Source organism: Branchiostoma floridae, chromosome 3, assembly GCF_000003815.2.
Source record: "Branchiostoma floridae strain S238N-H82 chromosome 3, Bfl_VNyyK, whole genome shotgun sequence".
Taxonomy (NCBI): Eukaryota; Metazoa; Chordata; class Leptocardii; order Amphioxiformes; family Branchiostomatidae; genus Branchiostoma; species Branchiostoma floridae.
The window spans coordinates 18,020,712-18,039,994 of record NC_049981.1 but is presented as its reverse complement, the minus strand read 5'-3'; the positions used below and the strand labels follow the sequence as shown (position 1 = coordinate 18,039,994).

Here is a 19,283-nt window from a genome sequence, read left to right as displayed (position 1 = left end):
CACTCCTATTGCTCCTTTCTGTACAGCTACTCCATTCCAAGGGTACAGAATGTGTCCATGAAGCAGGTGCACCAAGCAGCATTCCAGCCGTCAAAAGCCAAGGAGGACACCCCTCGCATTGAATTCATCCCAACCAAGAACGAAACGCCCCCTAATGACTCTGGACTGACAGTGCATGTGACTCCCTCACAGGGAAGTAAGACAAGGACGGAAAGTGAAACAGAAGGCTTTCAGCAGAACTTTGACTCAGTCACCCCTGCGAAGGAGTCACTTCCCAAGCGCAGTGTGGCCAAGCAGATCATGTTCTTTGAGCAGATGTCTAAATCTACGGGATCATCCAGCTCAGGGGCTGACCCAGAGACAGATGTACCAATCTCACTCATCTAGCTTCCAAATTCAAATTCTACAACTAGCATAGTGAGACACTTAAATCAAGGAGGGCAATTATCAAATTTGACCTTCCTGTTCCTGACCCCTACCCACCTAGTGAATATCACAAGGATCCATCCACAGCTTCTCAAGTTATGGAGTCCATAGAATATTAGGATAGCCGCGAAGGTGTTGCTAAAAAGACTTAAACATATTGTAACCCAATATTTTGTGCTGGTATGTGCAGTCTTGAAAACAATCATGTACTACACAGTTTATGGACACAGTTTAGGGTGAAATCTACTTTCAGGTTTACATGGAGTGGTAGGTCTACCTTGCTTGACTAGTATACAGCTTGCTACTGTGTATTACTCATTCAGAATATGAAGAGGATCATATGACATACTTTTTGGTCATTGTGATTTTGTCAATTGTGAGGTACATTTTGTATCTGTACTCCCAAATAATTTTTTTATACAATTATGATTTCAGTTATGATATGGTATGCAGTGGATTGCCAAGACAGTGGTACAGTTGCTATTTGGAATATAAGATAAATCAACAAATTCATAATATATACTTCATAATATATATAACCTATTTGATTTTCCTTTTTCATGTCAGTCCCTCAGTCCCTGGTTCCAAATTGTCAGAGATTTACCTTTGACAACATAAATTTTGCTACAAACCTACATTTTGAAAAGCCTAATGCTTTGTCCAATATTTTTCAATAAGGTGATAAAGAGATTTACAATAGACAATGTACAATATTAGAGAAAGTGAATGGATTTGAAGGGTGTGCTATTCATAATAGGTAACAGTTACAATGTATATATTAGAGATCTGTCTTTGCATTGTTAAGATCATCAATAATATGAAACAAATTCTTTTTCATGCAAATCATTTTTAATTTCAGAGGATATAGACAACACAAAGGGCTGACATATTTCACTACACTTGACATACATGTACAACAAACATGTAACATGTTACATGTAGTCAAACGGAAAAATTTAAATTACTGGGAGGATTTGTATTTTGTACACACTGAATTAGAATTCATGACAATTCTTCCAAGTTGTTCAAAAGGTGGCATCATGTAAAGACACGCAACAAATATCAACATAAATATAGACTGTAAAAATTCTTTTGACAGTATTGGCTTCCAACTGGTATGTACAAACCTCATAACTATTACTGAAATAGCAACTCTCAAAATTCAACTTGATTCATATACCCTAAAATGACACATTTGAATAAAATACTGAAGTTAAAGTGAATCATTAATATGCAGAATTATATGTTACAATGTACCATCATTTCAACATGAGTACTTTTTATAATAATTTTTTTCCACATCATATGTAGACTGGTAGTAGTAGTAATGTTGAATGTTGTGGTTTTTATGTGCTTTTGACCTTTGATCTATGCAAGAACAGTCTATCTTACTAATTCTTAGTGATCTTTAGATAAGGTGTGATAGCTGAATTGATCACACTGGTAATATATATATACAAACAGATTATTTTTTGCATTATTTTCACTTAAGTGTGATATTTTTGACCCACTGCTGTAAATGCTGCATTTGTAATGTGTGTTTTCTTTCTCTCTCCATAATTAAAGAGATTTCACAACAAAGAAGTTGGGTCTTTTACGTGTATATGGGGATTTATAAAGCTATTGTTTTGACCAAGAAAAATTATTGGGTAGAATCAATTTTTCCACAATATTTAGATTCACATCAAAGCACCTATGATAAAGTTCAACACTATCTATAATTATTACATATGTCACAGTACAAACTATATGTACAACACTGTAACAAGTATATCTTAACACATTACTTTGTCCTTAGGACTAACACTTTGTTTAAACAATACCCTACCTTCAATTACATTACGCATTTGGCTTTACATTAACTTTTATGTCATATTTTGCTGAAGAAGGAATATTCCATGTGCACTGATGACAATCATAGAGAATACAAAAAGGCCACAGAGTTTTAAATGTAACACAGCAAAGGTGTACGGATAAAATAACTACACACATGAAGCTGTCTGCCTTCTCTTCAGTGAGCTGAAGTGGTTCAAGATCACTTTTTCTTCACCATAACTTCATAAACATCAGGAGCATCCCCAGTTTCAACCTTAACGCTGAACTCCACATTGACTACTGGGGATCCGGGTAACTTAAGACAAATGCTGTTACCAGACTTCAGCTGGACTGGCACCTCAGCATCAACACTCTGTCCATCAACATTAACAATCTTATTCTTCTTCACTTTCCTCAGTTGAAATCCGAAGTGTCCTGCCTTGGTAGTGAGGAATTCAATCTGCATGTGGTCACGAGAGACGCGTTGGTCGTCTATTTGAATATCTGCCTTCTCGTTTCTAGCTGCAGCTATGAGAAAAGGCTGTTTGGCAGTTTTTGTGATAGTGGTGCTGGGATAGTGTAATTTCAACCCTGGATAAGGATTGTGAACCAAAAGGGTCAGTCGTGTTGGAGTGTCCACTGTTTCTGCTACAGTACCTCCAGGATTAACTCCTTGCCTTTCGTCATCGGCATGTCGTGAATCCCTATCATCACTCTCTACTGGACTTGTTGGCTGTAATCCTCCACTTCCCTGGATATCAGTCATGGGGCTCTTACTACACTCCTCATTCTGTGTATCAGTGCACATGACTGGCAGGTTACTTGACTCCCCGTCTTCTGTTACCTGGATGGGACACCCCTCTTCAGAGCCCCCCTGCCCACTCTCCTGCATGGCAGTCACTTCCCCATTTCTAGTAGTGTCTGTTGTGTTTTTAGGGCCCTGTGGCCGTGTGTCTAACCCCTGACCTCCCATGTTCACAACAATGTCACGTGCCAGAAAAACAACCTGGGGGGCAGACCCATTGCCAGAAGATAACTGTGTTAGCAGCTCTTGTACTGTAGGTTCTGCTGATGCCTGCTTCTCCACTGGCTTTGACTGTGATGTACACTGACCATGTGGACATTCTACAGGTGGCTGCTGTGGAGGTGGGGGCTGAACATGCTTACCACACAGGTGTTCATTTTGGTCAGTGAAATCACTTGATGTGCACACTTCCTTACAAACAGGGACATTTAGGTCTGTACAATTTGAAGAGGGCTGCTGTTTCCTGCTACTAGTTAGTCTGTCATGGTCATTTGTGGCAGCCTGTGCAACTTGATTTACATGATGGAACTGGACCTCATACATCTTCTCATCATCTCCTGGTTTGATATCTGCTGTCATTTGTAAGTTGAGAAAATCTAGTGCGATAACTGAACCAGAAGTTAAAGGTGTTTCAGCTCCCTTACACAGTACCATGTTGTTGACAGAAAACCCTTTGCTCCCTACGTTCGTTATTGTGAAAGATAAGTTGGAGGAATTTACTGTGGGTGTAATGCGCATCAGGTCCCTGGACGCCTGAGCGTGATGAAGCCTCAAGTCACTCGTCTCACGTCGACCAATACTGATATGTTCCCGGCTGTTCTTCTTGATGCTTCCTCTCGGTAGAAACTTAAGAATTCTCTTGGTGTCAGAGGACTCAGAAGTAATATGGAAGAGGAGGTGTGTGGGAGCATCTACTGTGTTATCTGTGCAAAATACAATTCATGAATTAAGTGTTGCTGACCACAAATTTCCATGAACACAGTCACACCCTCATTGGTGAATGGAAACACAACCCATAAGCAACTGTGAAGCAACACAAGCAATAAGTACTGCACATGTTGTGAGAAGATTCCACCAAACTGCTCCTGCAGTTCCAGTGCATGGTGCTAGGTGGCCTAAACTTACACCACTTCCACAATATACGAAAATCTGTGCATTATCGAAACATCAGGACCATAGGGTCAAAACAGGAAGCCCAGCTGCAGTATCAAGGTCAAACACCAGGATGCCCAAAAGCAAACCTCAACACAAACACATGTACCAAATTCAATTTGCAATCACACGTAACGTTCTGAAGATACAAAATGTATAACGTTACCTACAGTAATTAAACAAACACACATGCTCTGTAAAACATGGAGGTGACAAGGAATTAAAGATCTCATATGACCTTTGTAAACTATGTAGAGTCTTGGTATGTTAATGCCTCAATGCTATAGCCATAGCCATTCAGATGTTAGTAGATGCTCCCCTTCCCTATAAGCATCTTCCCTCAAGAACGCGTTAACGGCTGACCAGGCCAGCTGTCCATGGAATAACCACTCTACTTTCAAGAAGGGGGTGTCAGGGGGTAGTGCTGCTGCTGCCTCAAAATACTGCCTGGCTCACCTGGCTTGGCTTCAATGTCCACTGTCTCAGCTTCTGAGTTGACTGTACCACAGGCAAAGGCTACTTCTCCTAAAACAAAAGAAATGCTTTTTAGATTGAGAATCTCATAATGACATTGTGAAAACCACAAAACAATGGTTTTGAATGTATGTAATATATGCTATGGGAAGCCATAATCTAGTACAGCCATAATCGCATTATGTCATTTTTCAACATGATGAATTTTACATTAATATAGAATACAACACGGTGTATCACCCGAGGTACCAGCCCGAGGTACCAGCATGATCGCGGGTCGGATCGCCCGACGGCCGAAGGAGCTGGGACCGATGGTGATGTGGAATACACCGTGTTGTATTTTATTTATGAGAAAACCCGTTTTGATGCGAAATGTGCCAGAAGTTGAATAAATTTTGTGCCCTCGAACAAAAAGTGTTGCAACAGCAATGTTCCAATTAACGTTCGAATCAGGTATTTGAACTTTCGATGGCGCCGCACTCGGCCCGCTCGAAACAGTTCGATTTATGCGAATGGAGCCCGTGTGATACAACTTAGAGTCAGTCTGATACGGAAGTAATCTGGTCCCGTGAAAGCGACATGGTGTTACACCCTCGCAAATGCAACGTCCTTCACATCCAGTTTAGTAAGACATCGTTCGTGCCACCACCACTCATGATAAGTAACATTGAACTTCAACATGTGAAAGTCATAAAGATTTTGGGTCTTCACCTCCAAGAAGACTTGAAATGGAATACGCACGTTGACTCCATGTGCACGAAGTCATGCCAACGTCTGTACTTACTCATCAAACTGAAGCACTTCCGCGTTCCTGCTGATGATCTAGTTACGGTTTACACCTGTTATATCCGCCCGACTCTGGAGTATGCGTCGCCCGTTTGGCACTCCGGACTATCCACAACTCTCAGCAACAAAATCGAGAACGTCCAACGCCGAGCACTTCGAATCATCTTGGGCACCAACTACACATCCTACTCCAAAGCATGTATTCGGCTGGGCCTACCTACACTCAAGTCACGTCGTGAACAATTAACTGTTAACTTCGCCAAATCACTTGAACAGTCGAAGCTGTACAGGCACCTACTTCCACTCTCACGTGTGGATATCAGTGGCAGGATGACTCGTTCATCACACAAACTGGACACTGTTCATTGTAGAACGGAAAGATACAGATCGAGTGCTATACCCTACATGGTGCGCAAGCTGAACATGTAAATACCTGAATCTGCGCTCTAGATGTGACAATCTGTTTTATAAGAGAACTTTGACTAACTACCCATCACCTTCGAAGTCAAATTTGTTGTATTTCTAGCCAAATTTGTCACTGTTAAGCAACTGTGTGCAATATATGTAAATACTATGTGCAATATTCGCTGATGTACGAACATCGTTTTTAATAACTGTCTTCGATTTTAATAAATGTAACACGACAGTGCAATTCAGGGCCATGGCCCTGCCATTCTGTACCGTGTAAAGTGATGAAGAAGAAATAAACCATACTATAATCACCCAGTCCGGAACTCCTGTATCGAATGTTTTCGCGTCACAGGTATGACATAAACTGTAATATCAGAGTGGGTGACAGTTTTGTTCACACAAACAACCTCATGAAACTTCCATCCATCAAAACAAGCAATCTTCAATCTTAGGACTGAAAGGACAGGACATGGATACAGCCCTGTTTATGATAGTCTCACACTAACATCCCAATCTTCAGAAATCTTTTAAAATGAAGTTACTGTAAATGCAGAAATGTTCGCGGTGGATTAATGTTCGCGGTTTTAGCGGTGACCACTTCACCGCGAACTTAAAACTACCGCGAATATTTTTGTTTTATGGTATTGTTGGCATCCGTCTGTCTCGGAAGACAATGGTAGGCAGACGGGTTTTAAGGCGACCCGTCTGCCTGGCCTGCACTTGGATTTTTAAGGTGAAGGAGGGGTGTGCACGTCCTTATCCACCCTCTCGTCCACTGGCGCACTAGTCTTACAGGGGCAACTGTATGCAACGTGTAAGGCGGCCCCAGCAGATGCAGGTTTGTTGTTCGGAGTTTCCGTCTCCTAGGAGGACTTCCGACCAAGGATGCAAGGGGTTCCTCCTACCCCTGACTCGTGTGTCATGGCGGGTGCGTCATGCCCGAACATGCCCCTATGGCCTGTCACCACCACAAAGGCCTGTCACTGCCACTTTATGGTATTAGACTGCAGTCTATGGTGTTACCGCAAATAGTCCTTTTTCCCGCTACCGCGAAATTAAATCCCCGTGAACTTAAATGCATTTACAGTAATCTGCAGCAATCTCTTCATCTTACTGCGAATGATTTCATCAATTTGTTCATTATTTTGTAGTCTTTGGGTGTGTGTCAAAACATAATTGCCTGTGAACACAGACATACATGTAACTAACGTTAGACTTTTTTGCTGGTGTTCAGCTTCATGATACGAATAATCTGAACGCTGAATGTTGACTTCTGGATATTACATATAACGTGCTATGTAGAATTGTAGACTTTAAGTGTAAGGGACCAATTATGCATCACAAATAATTTACCCACATCACTGAATTAGACTGAACCAGCTACAATAAAATACCTCACATAGTATATTGGCAAAGGTCAAACAGTAGACTAGTGGCAAGATATTGGACACTGTAGAACATTAAGTTTATGAATTTTAAAACCTTACAGAAAACCCTACAGAACTACCAGATAATGATGTTGAGGGCTCATGATCATGGTCATAATTCATTAATTGTACATTTATCTCATATCTCCCTGGGGAGTTTGGTATATCTAAACCAGGAGCTGTTCAGTGTTGATATAAAATTATAGAACACTTTTAAAATGTTTATTTTCCTCGACTGTTTCTGTAAGGTTCTAAAATGTGCTATGGTCTACTATGTCCAATTTCTTGCCATAACGTTATAACGTTTAAAGATTCGTAACAGGTCAAAGTGCGTGCGGACATCATGGTTTGTCTGAGTCTCACCTTCCCCGTCCATAGTGTCTCTGTCAGTATCTACAGTTCCAGGTACGTCCTGCTGGTTTGTAGATGAAGACATCGTGCACCTGGTAATAACATGGGCAGCACCATCATACACAGGTAAACATACGGTAATAGTTAACACGTTACAATTATTTTTTGTTGTGTCCCGTCCATATTTTTTTTCCACTGACAAACGCGCCAACTGGCGCCCCCCTCCCCCCTCCCCAGCTTCGTTCCGCTATCATGGAATCTTGGAGTAAACGCCGACTTTTCCTCGCAGTGCTAGGATTAGACTGTAAGGCAATGATTTACCTGTTAACATGTACACCCGTCAGTTCCCCTGTGCTCAGCTCGTCTGCACCGCTTGTTCTGAAAATTCCCCTTGTGTCCTAAGTGGTGACGTACAGGGGAAGTCCCCAACAACTTTGCTGGTCAGCGATTGGCTGGCGATGATATCATCATACCATATATGGAAATCCGGGTGAAAGGGTAAAGGTTGGGGATTTCCGAGAAGGAGACAATGAGGGAGGAAATGAGTTATGCGTGTCTATATTTATAGCTGTGTGGTAACGATTTGATTTGAACGAGTGGCGTGTCCCTGTTTTCTTAGCGCGTGGGGTCGTCTTGTGTGAATCATTCAAGCGGGAACGAAACCAAAAGTGACGTCATTCTGAAAACCAGCTTTCAGTTTTTGGACACAGTATGCAACCAGGAACCTCATAAATATTATCCTTCAAAGCTCAGGGCATCGTATGGAGATGGAGCAGGAAACATATGCCGACAGTGTGCAGAGACTTTCCAACAACCTGGGTATGTCATACTGCTATTGGTTTCACACATTTCAAGTAAATGTTAATGTTAGTAACGTTGATGACTCAAAGCAGTTCCCAAGAAAGCCTCCTAGATGGAAACATTCCTGTAATACCGAGTATGTAATTAATACACCAGAAACACATATTTACTGTGTCATTATTTTGTAGGAAAGAGAATTAGAACATGGCCATCTTTCCTCAGCCAATCAGGAGCGAGTATTTCTTGTGACTATATCCACATGATAGTATGGTGTCCCTAGGGGTAGGGGTGTACTAAGTAACGAATAAATTGACTAAGTTGGAGACGCCCACCATTCAACTGAATGGTCTCCCTTGGGGTAGGGGTGTACCAACCAAGGAATAAATTGACTAAGTTGGAGACGCCCACCTTTCTCATGCAAATAAAAGCAATTAAAGAATTAACAAAAAGGGAAACAGCAAATCAACCTATGTTACTGAACATCTTTATTCATAACATAAACAAAGGAAATTCTTGCGATCATGAAAGAAAGTCAGAAAACGAACAAGACAATAATAAAGAGTTTCTTGTAACAAGAAAATGTACAAACAGCGTTACATCAAACTGTCAAAGACATGAAAAATATAACCTCCTTGGTTACATCAAGCTAGGGAACAGGCTCCAAGATAGTAAAGAAAAACTAGTAGAGATGCTACATAAAAACATGCGAGTTAAATTGATCAAAACGATCAATACTTCCATAAACGGGAAACAAACTAAAAATGCAGGAAGATAATGCATGATGTGGTCTACCAGGAACGGGTCAAAGTGGGAACAGGACAGCTCGTCAGAACGGTTGCTCCAGCAGGGCGAATGAAATGGGGGAAGGAGGCAGGAGCGACATCGGCCGGTCTGTCTGGCAAGAACTGGTCAGGATCAAAACTACAGAACAGTTCGGCAGAGATGCCACCATGCTGCAGCAAAACGTTTTACACCAGCTCGAGCTGGAACTCAGACATGTCGGGTTGTGTACGGAACTCGCCTGAACATACTGTGATAACGGCTGAACATACTCGAGAAAATGGGCCTCCCTGAACATACTCGAGAAAATGGGCCTCCAAGACATGCCACGTCCTGCTCATTTGAGGTCAGGTTGGGAACTGGGATTGATCTGACAAACACCCACAGAACAATGGCATTGTGGTGCAAAAAAGTGTTGTAAAACCAGACATGAATTTCACACAAGCCTCATGAGGAAAGGTGTGAGGCGCCATCACCAGGGTCATGAATGGGAAATAGGAGAATAATATAGCCTGTCTGTTCGCTTGCTAGGAAAACAAACTGCATGTTTCTAATGACTAAAAAGGTGTATTTTGCTTCGGAAAGATGGCCATGTTCTAAGTCAGATAGATCCTGGTAGTGTCCTGACTATGTGGATTTGGTACTGCTCCGCCACCCTTGGAGTTTGTTGGGTCCCTCGGCTTCGCCCTCGCCACCCCAACAAACTCCTCGGGTGGGCGGAGCAGTACCAAATCCACATAGTCAGGCCACTCCCATGATCTATCTATTACCTGGAGCACTCGATACAGAGAAAATGTAACAAGTGCAAACAAACATTTTAAGATTGACGGTGCAGTTGTTGTTCACCTTGAAGTGCCTTAAGTGGCACATGAGGTCAGCTTAGTGGTAGCGGGGTATATAATAAACGTCCTTGTTCATAGGGAGTGGTCGCAAGCTTTCTCCATAATGTGCTTGTGGCGAACATCCAAGGCGGACCCCAAGACCTGAAAGACCTGGTGCAGCCCCAACAGAGATGCCCTTTTCCAAAATTTGAACTGGGGTCTCCCGGGCTCAGCCTACCTTTGAAGCTGCTACCAGTTGAGCCACAGGGATATCACTATTGACAGCACAGTCACATGTTTAATTCTGTTTCCATAGGACTGTTATCTGTGCAGCTGCAGGCTCTTCTCAGGGATGCTGAGGATCAGAAATGGGCCTTCATCCCAGAGACATGGCAGTTTGAGGACAGGGTTGGGGAACAGGACATTTACAATGTCAAGGATCTCATCACTGCACCAAGTACACAAAGGCCAGGCAAAACTGAAGCAGACATACTCTGGGTGAGAGATAGTTCATGTTAAAGATTCTTTTAAGTCCTTGACCACACCAAACATGGTGGCACATTGGTAGCACCCATCTCTGATTTGAAGCCCCTTGGCCACACAACTTTGTAGAAATCACTAATGTTACTGTTATAATAAAATAATATAACAGTAGTATAAACTCGCATTCACACTAGGCCACCTACCGAGTTCAATGCTGTTCAAGACCGGGTGATAATGGGTAATCACATGGTGTCCTACTGTTATCAGACAGGCTTCCATAGAATTATTTGAATGCACTTTGCATGCTCTGAGTTTTGAATATACAAGTCAGACATTGGAATGTCTGTTGTTACAATTTGTTATTCAAAGACACCAAATTTTCTCAACCTCTGCTGCATTTTGCATTGAAACGTGTTTACTCGGTTGGGTACGACATCATCTATGTGCAACACGTTGCCATTTAGTTGATCCCACATCCTTTTCTACAGGAGTGTGCAGACCTAGCAGTGGAGTGTAAGAGCTACCCTCGTGCTGTTGCTATCCTGTTCTTGTTGGACAGGTATGCCTTTTGGCAGGGTACATCTCCTCGTTTGCTTAAAGCCATTGATGACATCCGTCAAAATAGTCCAAGCACACCCGTCCCTCCCCAGGTAAAATGACTACACTCACAAATCTACATACTGTAATATGTATTTAGAAATTTTTAGCATTTCCTAACCAGTGTATTAGTGTCATTCTCCTACGTAGAGATGAACCCATGTCCTAGAACTCTGCCTGGTTTGTACTCTGCTTAACTGCTACTCTGCTTAACTGCCTATTCCTATTTCCACAACATAATTGTGGGTGATGCCACTTACCAGCTGTCATCCAATCAGAGAATTATGAGGCCTTTGAGTTGTCCAAAGGAAAAACTTGTGCCAAATAAGGCCTGGTTGTTGATATTTAAAAGCAAGAGAACAGCACTTTTGACAGTCCTGTATATCAGGCACCAGATTTTAGATCTGTTGGATGTCAACCAGACATACAAAGAAACTATTAGCACAAAAACAAACAGTTTATATTGGAAATTTGCAGTCTCTGGCTACTAAATAGCCAAATAACGTACTAAGCTTTCTAATATTTACAAGCAGGACAGGTCAATAGTGGGACCTGCATTGTGAATAAGCTGAGAAACAACCAGGCAGAGTTCTAGGACGTTGGTTCATCTCTGCATAGGAATTTTTGCAGAACTTGCTGATTTTTAGTTGCACTCTGCAGTTAGCAAACTTAAAAGTTTAAGACTTGATTAGATTCAGGGTTCACACTCCCAGAAAGACATGCTAAGGGAGGGTGATATACATGTAGAAGATTAGAGGGCTGGTAACGGGGGCCACCCTAAGATGTTACGGGAAAACAACACCGGTGATGCTTATGTTGTTTTTCCTATGGCCAGTCTTCTGCTCAACAAACATTTGAATACCAATATTTGTAGTGTTTTGTGAAGCTTTATTTCTTATGTGTATGACAGTTGTGTAGCTGTTTTGTACTGGTTGTATATTTAGGGACACGAGCCACCGATACCTAGTAACAGGTGACCACAATGATTCGGCGCTACCAACATTATTGTGAAAATCCTATCTTCAAAAAAAAGGGGAAGTGAATATTACTAAGTATTTTTCTAATAGAAAAAATAGCTGTTTGTTTGGACTTGGTTTATTTACCATTCTAATCATCATAGTCAGTGGCAACGAACATGGCATACTTATGCATAATAAGATAAGCAAAAAATCCGTGGCATCTTAGGGCAGGGAGCATCTTATAAGGGCAGCCCCCGTTACATGCATATGAAAGAAATTCTAAAAACTGTATATCCAAAGCTGTCATCATCACTAAATGAATTTTTCTTTTGCTAACTGTTCAATGTGATCTTGAAACGTACAGATTGTCATCCGTAAAGCCAGGGTGTTAACAAACGCGGGTGATCTTCAAGGTGCTGAGAGAGTTCTGGATGATGTTCTGAGCCCTGACAAGGAAAAAGGTCAGTGTGGTTGTAACTTTGTCTCTCAACATCATTATCTGTCAGTAACACTAGAAATGAAATTTTTATGTCTTTGCAAACTCGTAAAAGGATCCAAAACACTATTCCAAAAGAGTAGGGCTCACCTTGTCTGCTTGGCTTAAACATGCAAGCTGTAGCAATAAACTGCATTGCACTACTAGCTGACAAAAAAGCACCATGCTTCGTCCTCAGGCTGAGGTTTGACCGCTAAACCTTATCCTTTTACCATCATTGGCATATCATGTTTCAGCTTTTTCTGGTGTATAATAAAAGATGTTTCTTTAGCTAATCATAATATTTTTGGATTATATATGGTCTTTTTCAGCAAGAATTGAAGATTGAAATCACACCTTTTTTCTCCATATGTCAGGGACTTGGACATACAGAAGTGACTCTGACAGAGCAATAGCTCATTCTGTCTGCATTCAGATCAAGGGACAGGTCCAGCTGAAACTTGGTGAGAGATCAAACTGACTAACTTTCCAACAAGTGGTTAGGCTTCGGCTAGTTTGGGACATTTTTTAGACATTTTTGTGTAATTGCACTGGGTAGACTTGATATTCGTGAAAAAAAACCTTCTCGGTGGAAGGTGAAAGAGGGTGACCGAAATGTTGGTCCTGAATAAAATACTGGTGTACAAAGAACTTTGTAATGCAGTGACTTACCAACCTGAAACTGTTCAGGGATACTATTGAACACAACTACATGTATATACTTCTTGCAGGACAGTGGTACGATGCCTCCACCTTGATTTTGGACTCTATCATTGGCTTCAGAATGCTGCCCAAACCTGACAAGAAGGGGATCGCCTCCAGTGTGGGATTGCTGATGGATGTGTTCAAAAACATATCATACAGAGGTACAGCGTTCTGCAGTAGAAAACCTAACAAAGAATCTTTTGCATGAAAGTTCATCAGATTCTGTGAGTTAATGAATTTTAATCTGCATGGCCTTACTTGAATTATAATTTGCTTGAAATGGTTTAGACTTCCAGATTTTGAAGCAGCAGTACACCCTACAAGCAGACAGCCCACTGTTAGAGGCGTACCGAGCAGCTGAGGAGGCTGCTCATCTGTCAAAGTATGACCCCCTCTTCTGCGCGAGACATCGGGTACATGTATAACACTGCAAGTTTTTGGCTAACTGAAGCTAAATAGGCTACAGAAACTGTTTATGAAGTGGCTGGATGAATAAATGTAAGAAATAATCAACTTACTAACAATCATGATCATATAATTTATGTCTCCTAGCATAATATCAGTATTTTGTGTGACAGGATAAGATGAATTCTACATGTATGAGCCCTGGAAGTTAAATGTGTAGTGTCTAGCTGCTACTCTCTTGGTCTCTTATGCACACCGAAGCTTTGACATTCTTGTCTTTCTTCGTCAGCTTAAGTGATTCCAAGCTGAAGATGTTTCCCATTTAGCCTACAAATTGTTCAAAACAAATATTAGCAGCATCTCTGCTGCATGCATGCACAAGATATATTCCTGAAACCCCCTGCTGGATAGTAATGTAGCGCAGATGTCCTCCCAATTTTCAGGACCCACTGGTTCCTCCTGGTCTGCTCCTTACTCATGTGTAACTGTTGTACCTGTACAGAGGAGAGCTGGTGAGGTACTCATCTTATGTGCTCAGCAGATACAAGACGATCAAGAGAAGGAGAAGTTCCTACAGTTAGCAAGGACAAACTTGTCTGAAAGCCTACATTCCCATGAAAGTGTGGAGGCCCTGAGGAGCAGAGAACAGTTGTGTGAATTCATCTGTGCCTCGTTCCAGTCATGTCAGGTGCTAGAGATGACTGGTGCAGTGGAAAAGAGCAACAACCTGACCAAAATGTGCATGCACCTGTATGAAGAGTACTGTGCTGTGGAGACCAACTTGTCTCTCACATCGTCAATGAAAAGGATGATAGACCTCATTATGGAGGTATTCGAAACATTACTGTCCACATCACAACTGCAGGAAACAGTTGGAGGCAACAACACTGATTTAGCAAAAGAAACAACACTGTCTTATTCCTTGTCAATCAACCACATTGTGCCTAACGACCATACAACACAAAGGCAGCCAGGTGAAGAAAATAACCCACAGACAGTTGACGAAAATGGAAAAAAATCGGGAACAGTTGACAGTGGGTTTGACACCACTGAGGATGAAGACAGAACCAGTGACTACAATAAATCAACTGTAGATCCTTCTGCCACAACCATTGACTTGGACGAAGCAAACTCCGCTGGAAAAAACGTTCCCAAAGACAACATATGCTCATCGTCCACAGTAGATCCTTCAGCCACTACAGTTGACCAAACAAAGGCAAAATGGCTACAGCCTCCCACAGAAGTTGACCGGCTATGTCGAGCTGTTGACAAACATCACATTCAAGCTTCCACGGTGGATCCTTCCATGACCACACTGGGTTTAACCGTTGACCCTTCAGCAACTACTGTTGATGTGGCATACGAAAAAGTAGGGTCAGATGAAAACATTGGCGTTGGAAAGGATGAAACCAGTTTGAGCCATGTTGGTGACAGCAGACATGAAAGGAAAATGTCTGCGGAAGAGCAGAAGAAATGGAATGAAATGTTTGCAGACTTGTCACCAGTCACAAGAGTCCATAGTAAGTTCTGCAGCTAAAGAAGCCCAACAATCCCAGGCACTTGGGACCCTGCCCTACAGCCCCCCCCCCCAAAAAAAAAACAACATTAGAACTTGTACTTGAACAACAGGAACTAATTTATTCATTAGCATAAACCTTGTCTTGATGTTGCCTACTTTTTTTCTTGTAGAACCATCTATTTAAAACTTAATATCTTCTTGTTGCTTATCAATTCTTAGTTTTTTATGAAAGGTAGTAGATGGTACCAGAAACATTGGACCATTTCCAAAATGTATCCAGTAAAAGTGTCCCTTGGAAATCCCAAGAGAACTTATTAATTCTAGCTAGTTTTACATCATTTTCCAAGGTGAATCTTTAAAAAAAAAGCATACAGAATGCAAAAGTCACTCAAGTAACTGGATAACTTTTGAAAGGCAACTGGATAAGTTTTCCAAAGTTTTCCAAAACTTATCCAGTTGCTTCAGTTACTGTAGCTTTTATAAAGTGGATCTTACTTACCATCTGGATATCTTATATTCATGAAAGAACTATAGCAACGAATAAAGAATATAAAGCAATATGCTAGGGGCTTCTTTTCAATATCACGTTATTGATCCCTCTTTTCCTACGTTCATCTCTTTCTATCTTACTCACTCACCATCTTTTTCTCTGTCATTTCACCCCTTACCTTTCTTTTTTCTTTCTTTCTTCCCTTCCTCCCTCCCCTCTTTTTCACTCTCTTTCTTTCTTGCTCTTTTCCTCCTTTTGTGTGACAATATTTATGTAAGATTGGTTTCCGGGCTAATTTGTGCTTGTCCTTTTACAGAGGCTTTGCTTCACAAGTATGACCCATTCAATGACAGGTGGGAGTCAGAGAACACCTTGGTGTACCTTGGGGACCCCCTCCTACTTAGTGATGACAAGAAGGGGAAACAGAGAGATGCTTTTTTTGTCCAGTACATCAGCCAGGAGGAGGCTATGGGCAGGTAACTTTCAACAAAGCTTTCTAACCCTGTCTATAGTCTAGTGCAGATCATTGTCCAAGAATAGATCCTAATTGCAAGCAATAATTTTGGAATAGATTCTAGTTTGTCCCAGGACAGATTACAATTAAAATTTGTAAAAGTAGAATTGTGGATTTTCCTGCAACATATCCTGATTCTAATCAGGTCTAGGACAATCTGCAATTGTCCCGAATCTGAATTTTTACTGTGATTGATACTTGTGTATAAAAATAAGGTACATTAGTATCATGTATAAAATCTAAAGTGTACAAATCATTCAGAATATATACTTTTCCATACAGTGTCACACATTTTTATTGTAACCGATCTATTTTTAGATATGTTGGAAAGAGATACAAAAAGGACAAACCGTATGAACAGTATCGCCAAGACGTCTGCTGCCAGATGACTGCCCGCAAGTATGTCACCGTCTTCAACCACAAGCTGCGGCATCAGCAGGCCTTTGGCCAGATCCAGTACCTTCCGGCCGTTACCCTTCAAGTTAACCCTTCCCAACCCGAGAGCTTCACCATCAACGTGGAGCCGTACATCGATGGGGACTTTGTGAAGTTGACCAACAATCTAAAGTATAAACACCCTGTCCTGGACAGTGGACTGGCAACTGCGTTCACTCACTTCACTTACGAAGCATCAGGGCAAAAGTTGATGATAGTAGACATACAGGGCTGGACCACTGTGGACGGGAGGGGGGTGACATACTTCACAGACCCTCAGATTCATTCGGAGGAGATAAAGAAATACGGGAGAGGTAACCTAGGTGACCGGGGGGTCCAGGCTTTTTGGAGAGAGCAGCACCCGAGATGTAATAAAGTCTGTAGGCTTTTGAAGTTGAAGAGACCACTAATGACATCCTGAAAAGTCAATTCTACCTTCACGGGAAGGGGGGGGGGTGGTGTTTATAAGAATATTTTATATACCAAGGTCAGGAAGACCACCTTTGTATTATGCTAAGGAAGGCTGACTATGCTTTGGGCTAAATTCATGGGCTTATGTTAGACTGATTTTAGCAGTATTAGTATCCAGTATTTGATTATCCTGCTGCATGGGTCCCAAGCACAGGGGTTGGCAGCAGTCTCCTTGTCTTGAAACCATACTTTTAAGCAGCTCTGTCCAGCCAGGGTACACACTGGCAAGGACGCACATATATATTGATGTCCTTCTTAACACACTCCTTCAAAGATTTCCTTGGTCTACCACAACCTCTGTTGCGTGGCTAGAATTGAACAGTCTTTTTACAACAGAAAATTCCTGTACCATTTTTTAGCCAGAGAATGAGGTGAAAGTCAGCTCTTACACAGTTACATATTTTGTAATTTCAATCAAATCAAGATATCGATAGCGACACAATGTAAAGTAATAGATAATGGCCCACTCTGCAAAATCTATGTGATCATTTCCCTTAAAGGCCCGATTTCCCGAAGGTGAACAGCTGCAGGCCACTTCAGGATTGAATTGATCCAATCCACCTGTTGGGTGGTTTGGTTTGGTTTGGATGGAATGAAATTGATAGTTGCATTTTTTAAGTTTCAGCACCCAATTCCTAGAGGGTTTCAATTTCAGGTACGATTAGATCTAGTGCAAATTGATAACACCAGACACCAGTGTGAACATGGCTTAAGTGGATCTGGAACCACCTGCCCACCATAGTGATTTCACGTCCTTGAGGCCATAGGCTGAAGTTAATTGATGACCATCATCAACTAGTTTTTGTTTTATGAATTTGTGTTGATATATCATTTAGTTGCACTTCATTTCTGTACTGTATACATTTGTATGTCTAGTTTCAGCATTGTAATTCTATTTTCATCTGTAGTGTTATACATGTATCCTTAGTCATGTTATTGTAAATGCATTTAAGGTCACAGTGGTTTGATGTTTGCATCTATTGCACTAATCTTTTTACCTTGAACTAAGACCACAGAAATACTTGTTTTGTATTCTGCTTGCCGGCCAATTTGTTTCAATTGCAAACTAAAGAAAACTCAAACACTCTATTCTTTCTCTACCTATTAGTATTAGTAATTGTAAGATAACATTAGAAGAACCGAATGACATTCTCCATTACAGTTAAAGTGGACACAGATACATGTAACTTCTCAAATGCTCTTGATACATGTGAGCTGTGGATATATGTGATGCATAAACTTTATAATTTAAAGATAATAACGAAGCTTTAAAGCTACATGTATGCTACATGTATCTAAAGCTATTGAATATCAATTGCAATACATCTTAGTATTATAGTCAACAATGATATTCAATGATATGACATTCTACATCATTTCTAAGTAGAAGAGTATAGCATTGAGGGCCAAGTTTGACAATCTCATACCTTTGCCAAATGATGTTAACTTTTTTGAGTGACATATTGCAAATGCTTGTCATGGATTATAAAAACAAGGTCCACATTTGCATACATTAAATCATATTCTATACCCAAATAAACACATGTTGTTCAAAGTATGGAAGTTTTGTTTAGGAAAGAATGGTATTCTACCTTTTCCTCATAAATCATGAGGCCCTGCTTTGCATTATTTATGCCTAATACTGTCGCCCTTTACTTTACTTCCTATTAAATGCTGCAAGCATGGAATTCTCATCATTTACCACTGTGGAATTATAGTATTTTCTTATTGCAAGTGCGATGCGGGTCAGGTCTTTATTTGCATTAAAGATATCTAGCGATATTTCTCTCTCTGTTACATATGTTAGAGAGTCCTATCATTGAATGTAGTAGATTTATAAATTTCCTAATTAATTATGCTAATCAACTTCTGATTTTAATAATGGGCCTTTAATTATGTCAATCATCACTCCAGATACCAAAAATTTATTTAGCATTTAACGCTATTAGTCTGTTCAGCTATTAGCTATCTACATTGTGTACCATTCAAACAAGTTGAACCATGGTTTACTCTGACTGGAAGCATGATAAAAGCTCCTTGGTAAATATGCTCTAACGGAAACTCATTTCAGTACCACGGACAAGGAAATGCGAGGTCGGTCAGAAAGTGGGAGCTAAAACATCATGTAGTGAAGCTATAGAAGCTGGAGTAACATGATTCTCACTGTAACACAGATACTAA

General features: G+C 41.0%; 3 protein-coding genes across 4 annotated transcripts in view; 2 read left to right on the top strand and 1 right to left on the bottom strand.

The window, feature by feature from the left end:
* The window catches only part of LOC118412702 (cadherin-23-like), a 44,828-nt gene extending 43,732 nt beyond the window's left edge, over window positions 1-1,096 (top strand). The window contains exon 55 of the mRNA XM_035815727.1: window positions 27-1,096. Within this exon, the coding sequence (XP_035671620.1) occupies window positions 27-387 (361 nt within the window). The 3' untranslated portion in view covers window positions 388-1,096. The remainder of the gene's footprint in view (window positions 1-26) is intronic.
* Window positions 1,097-1,279: 183 nt separating this feature from the next.
* Window positions 1,280-8,127, bottom strand: LOC118412704. Its single transcript, XM_035815730.1, has 4 exons — window positions 7,969-8,127; window positions 7,660-7,739; window positions 4,655-4,723; window positions 1,280-3,969 (listed from the first exon to the last, which is right to left on the bottom strand). Exons 2-4 carry the CDS (start codon window positions 7,730-7,732, stop codon window positions 2,462-2,464), a joined length of 1,650 nt encoding a protein of 549 aa, XP_035671623.1. The 5' UTR covers window positions 7,733-7,739; window positions 7,969-8,127; the 3' UTR covers window positions 1,280-2,461.
* A 69-nt stretch (window positions 8,128-8,196) lies between these two features.
* Window positions 8,197-18,801, top strand: LOC118412703 (alpha-protein kinase 1-like). 2 transcript variants are annotated; one of them, XM_035815728.1, is made up of 10 exons: window positions 8,200-8,466; window positions 10,366-10,547; window positions 11,021-11,182; window positions 12,453-12,549; window positions 12,941-13,027; window positions 13,295-13,429; window positions 13,557-13,681; window positions 14,176-15,193; window positions 15,999-16,158; window positions 16,515-18,801. In XM_035815728.1, exons 1-10 carry the CDS (start codon window positions 8,409-8,411, stop codon window positions 17,050-17,052), a joined length of 2,562 nt encoding a protein of 853 aa, XP_035671621.1. In that variant the 5' UTR covers window positions 8,200-8,408; the 3' UTR covers window positions 17,053-18,801. The 2 variants fall into 2 exon arrangements, with proteins under 2 accessions (XP_035671622.1, XP_035671621.1); XM_035815729.1 differs by lacking the exon at window positions 12,941-13,027 and having other exon boundaries at window positions 8,197-8,466.
* Window positions 18,802-19,283: the final 482 nt, after the last annotated feature.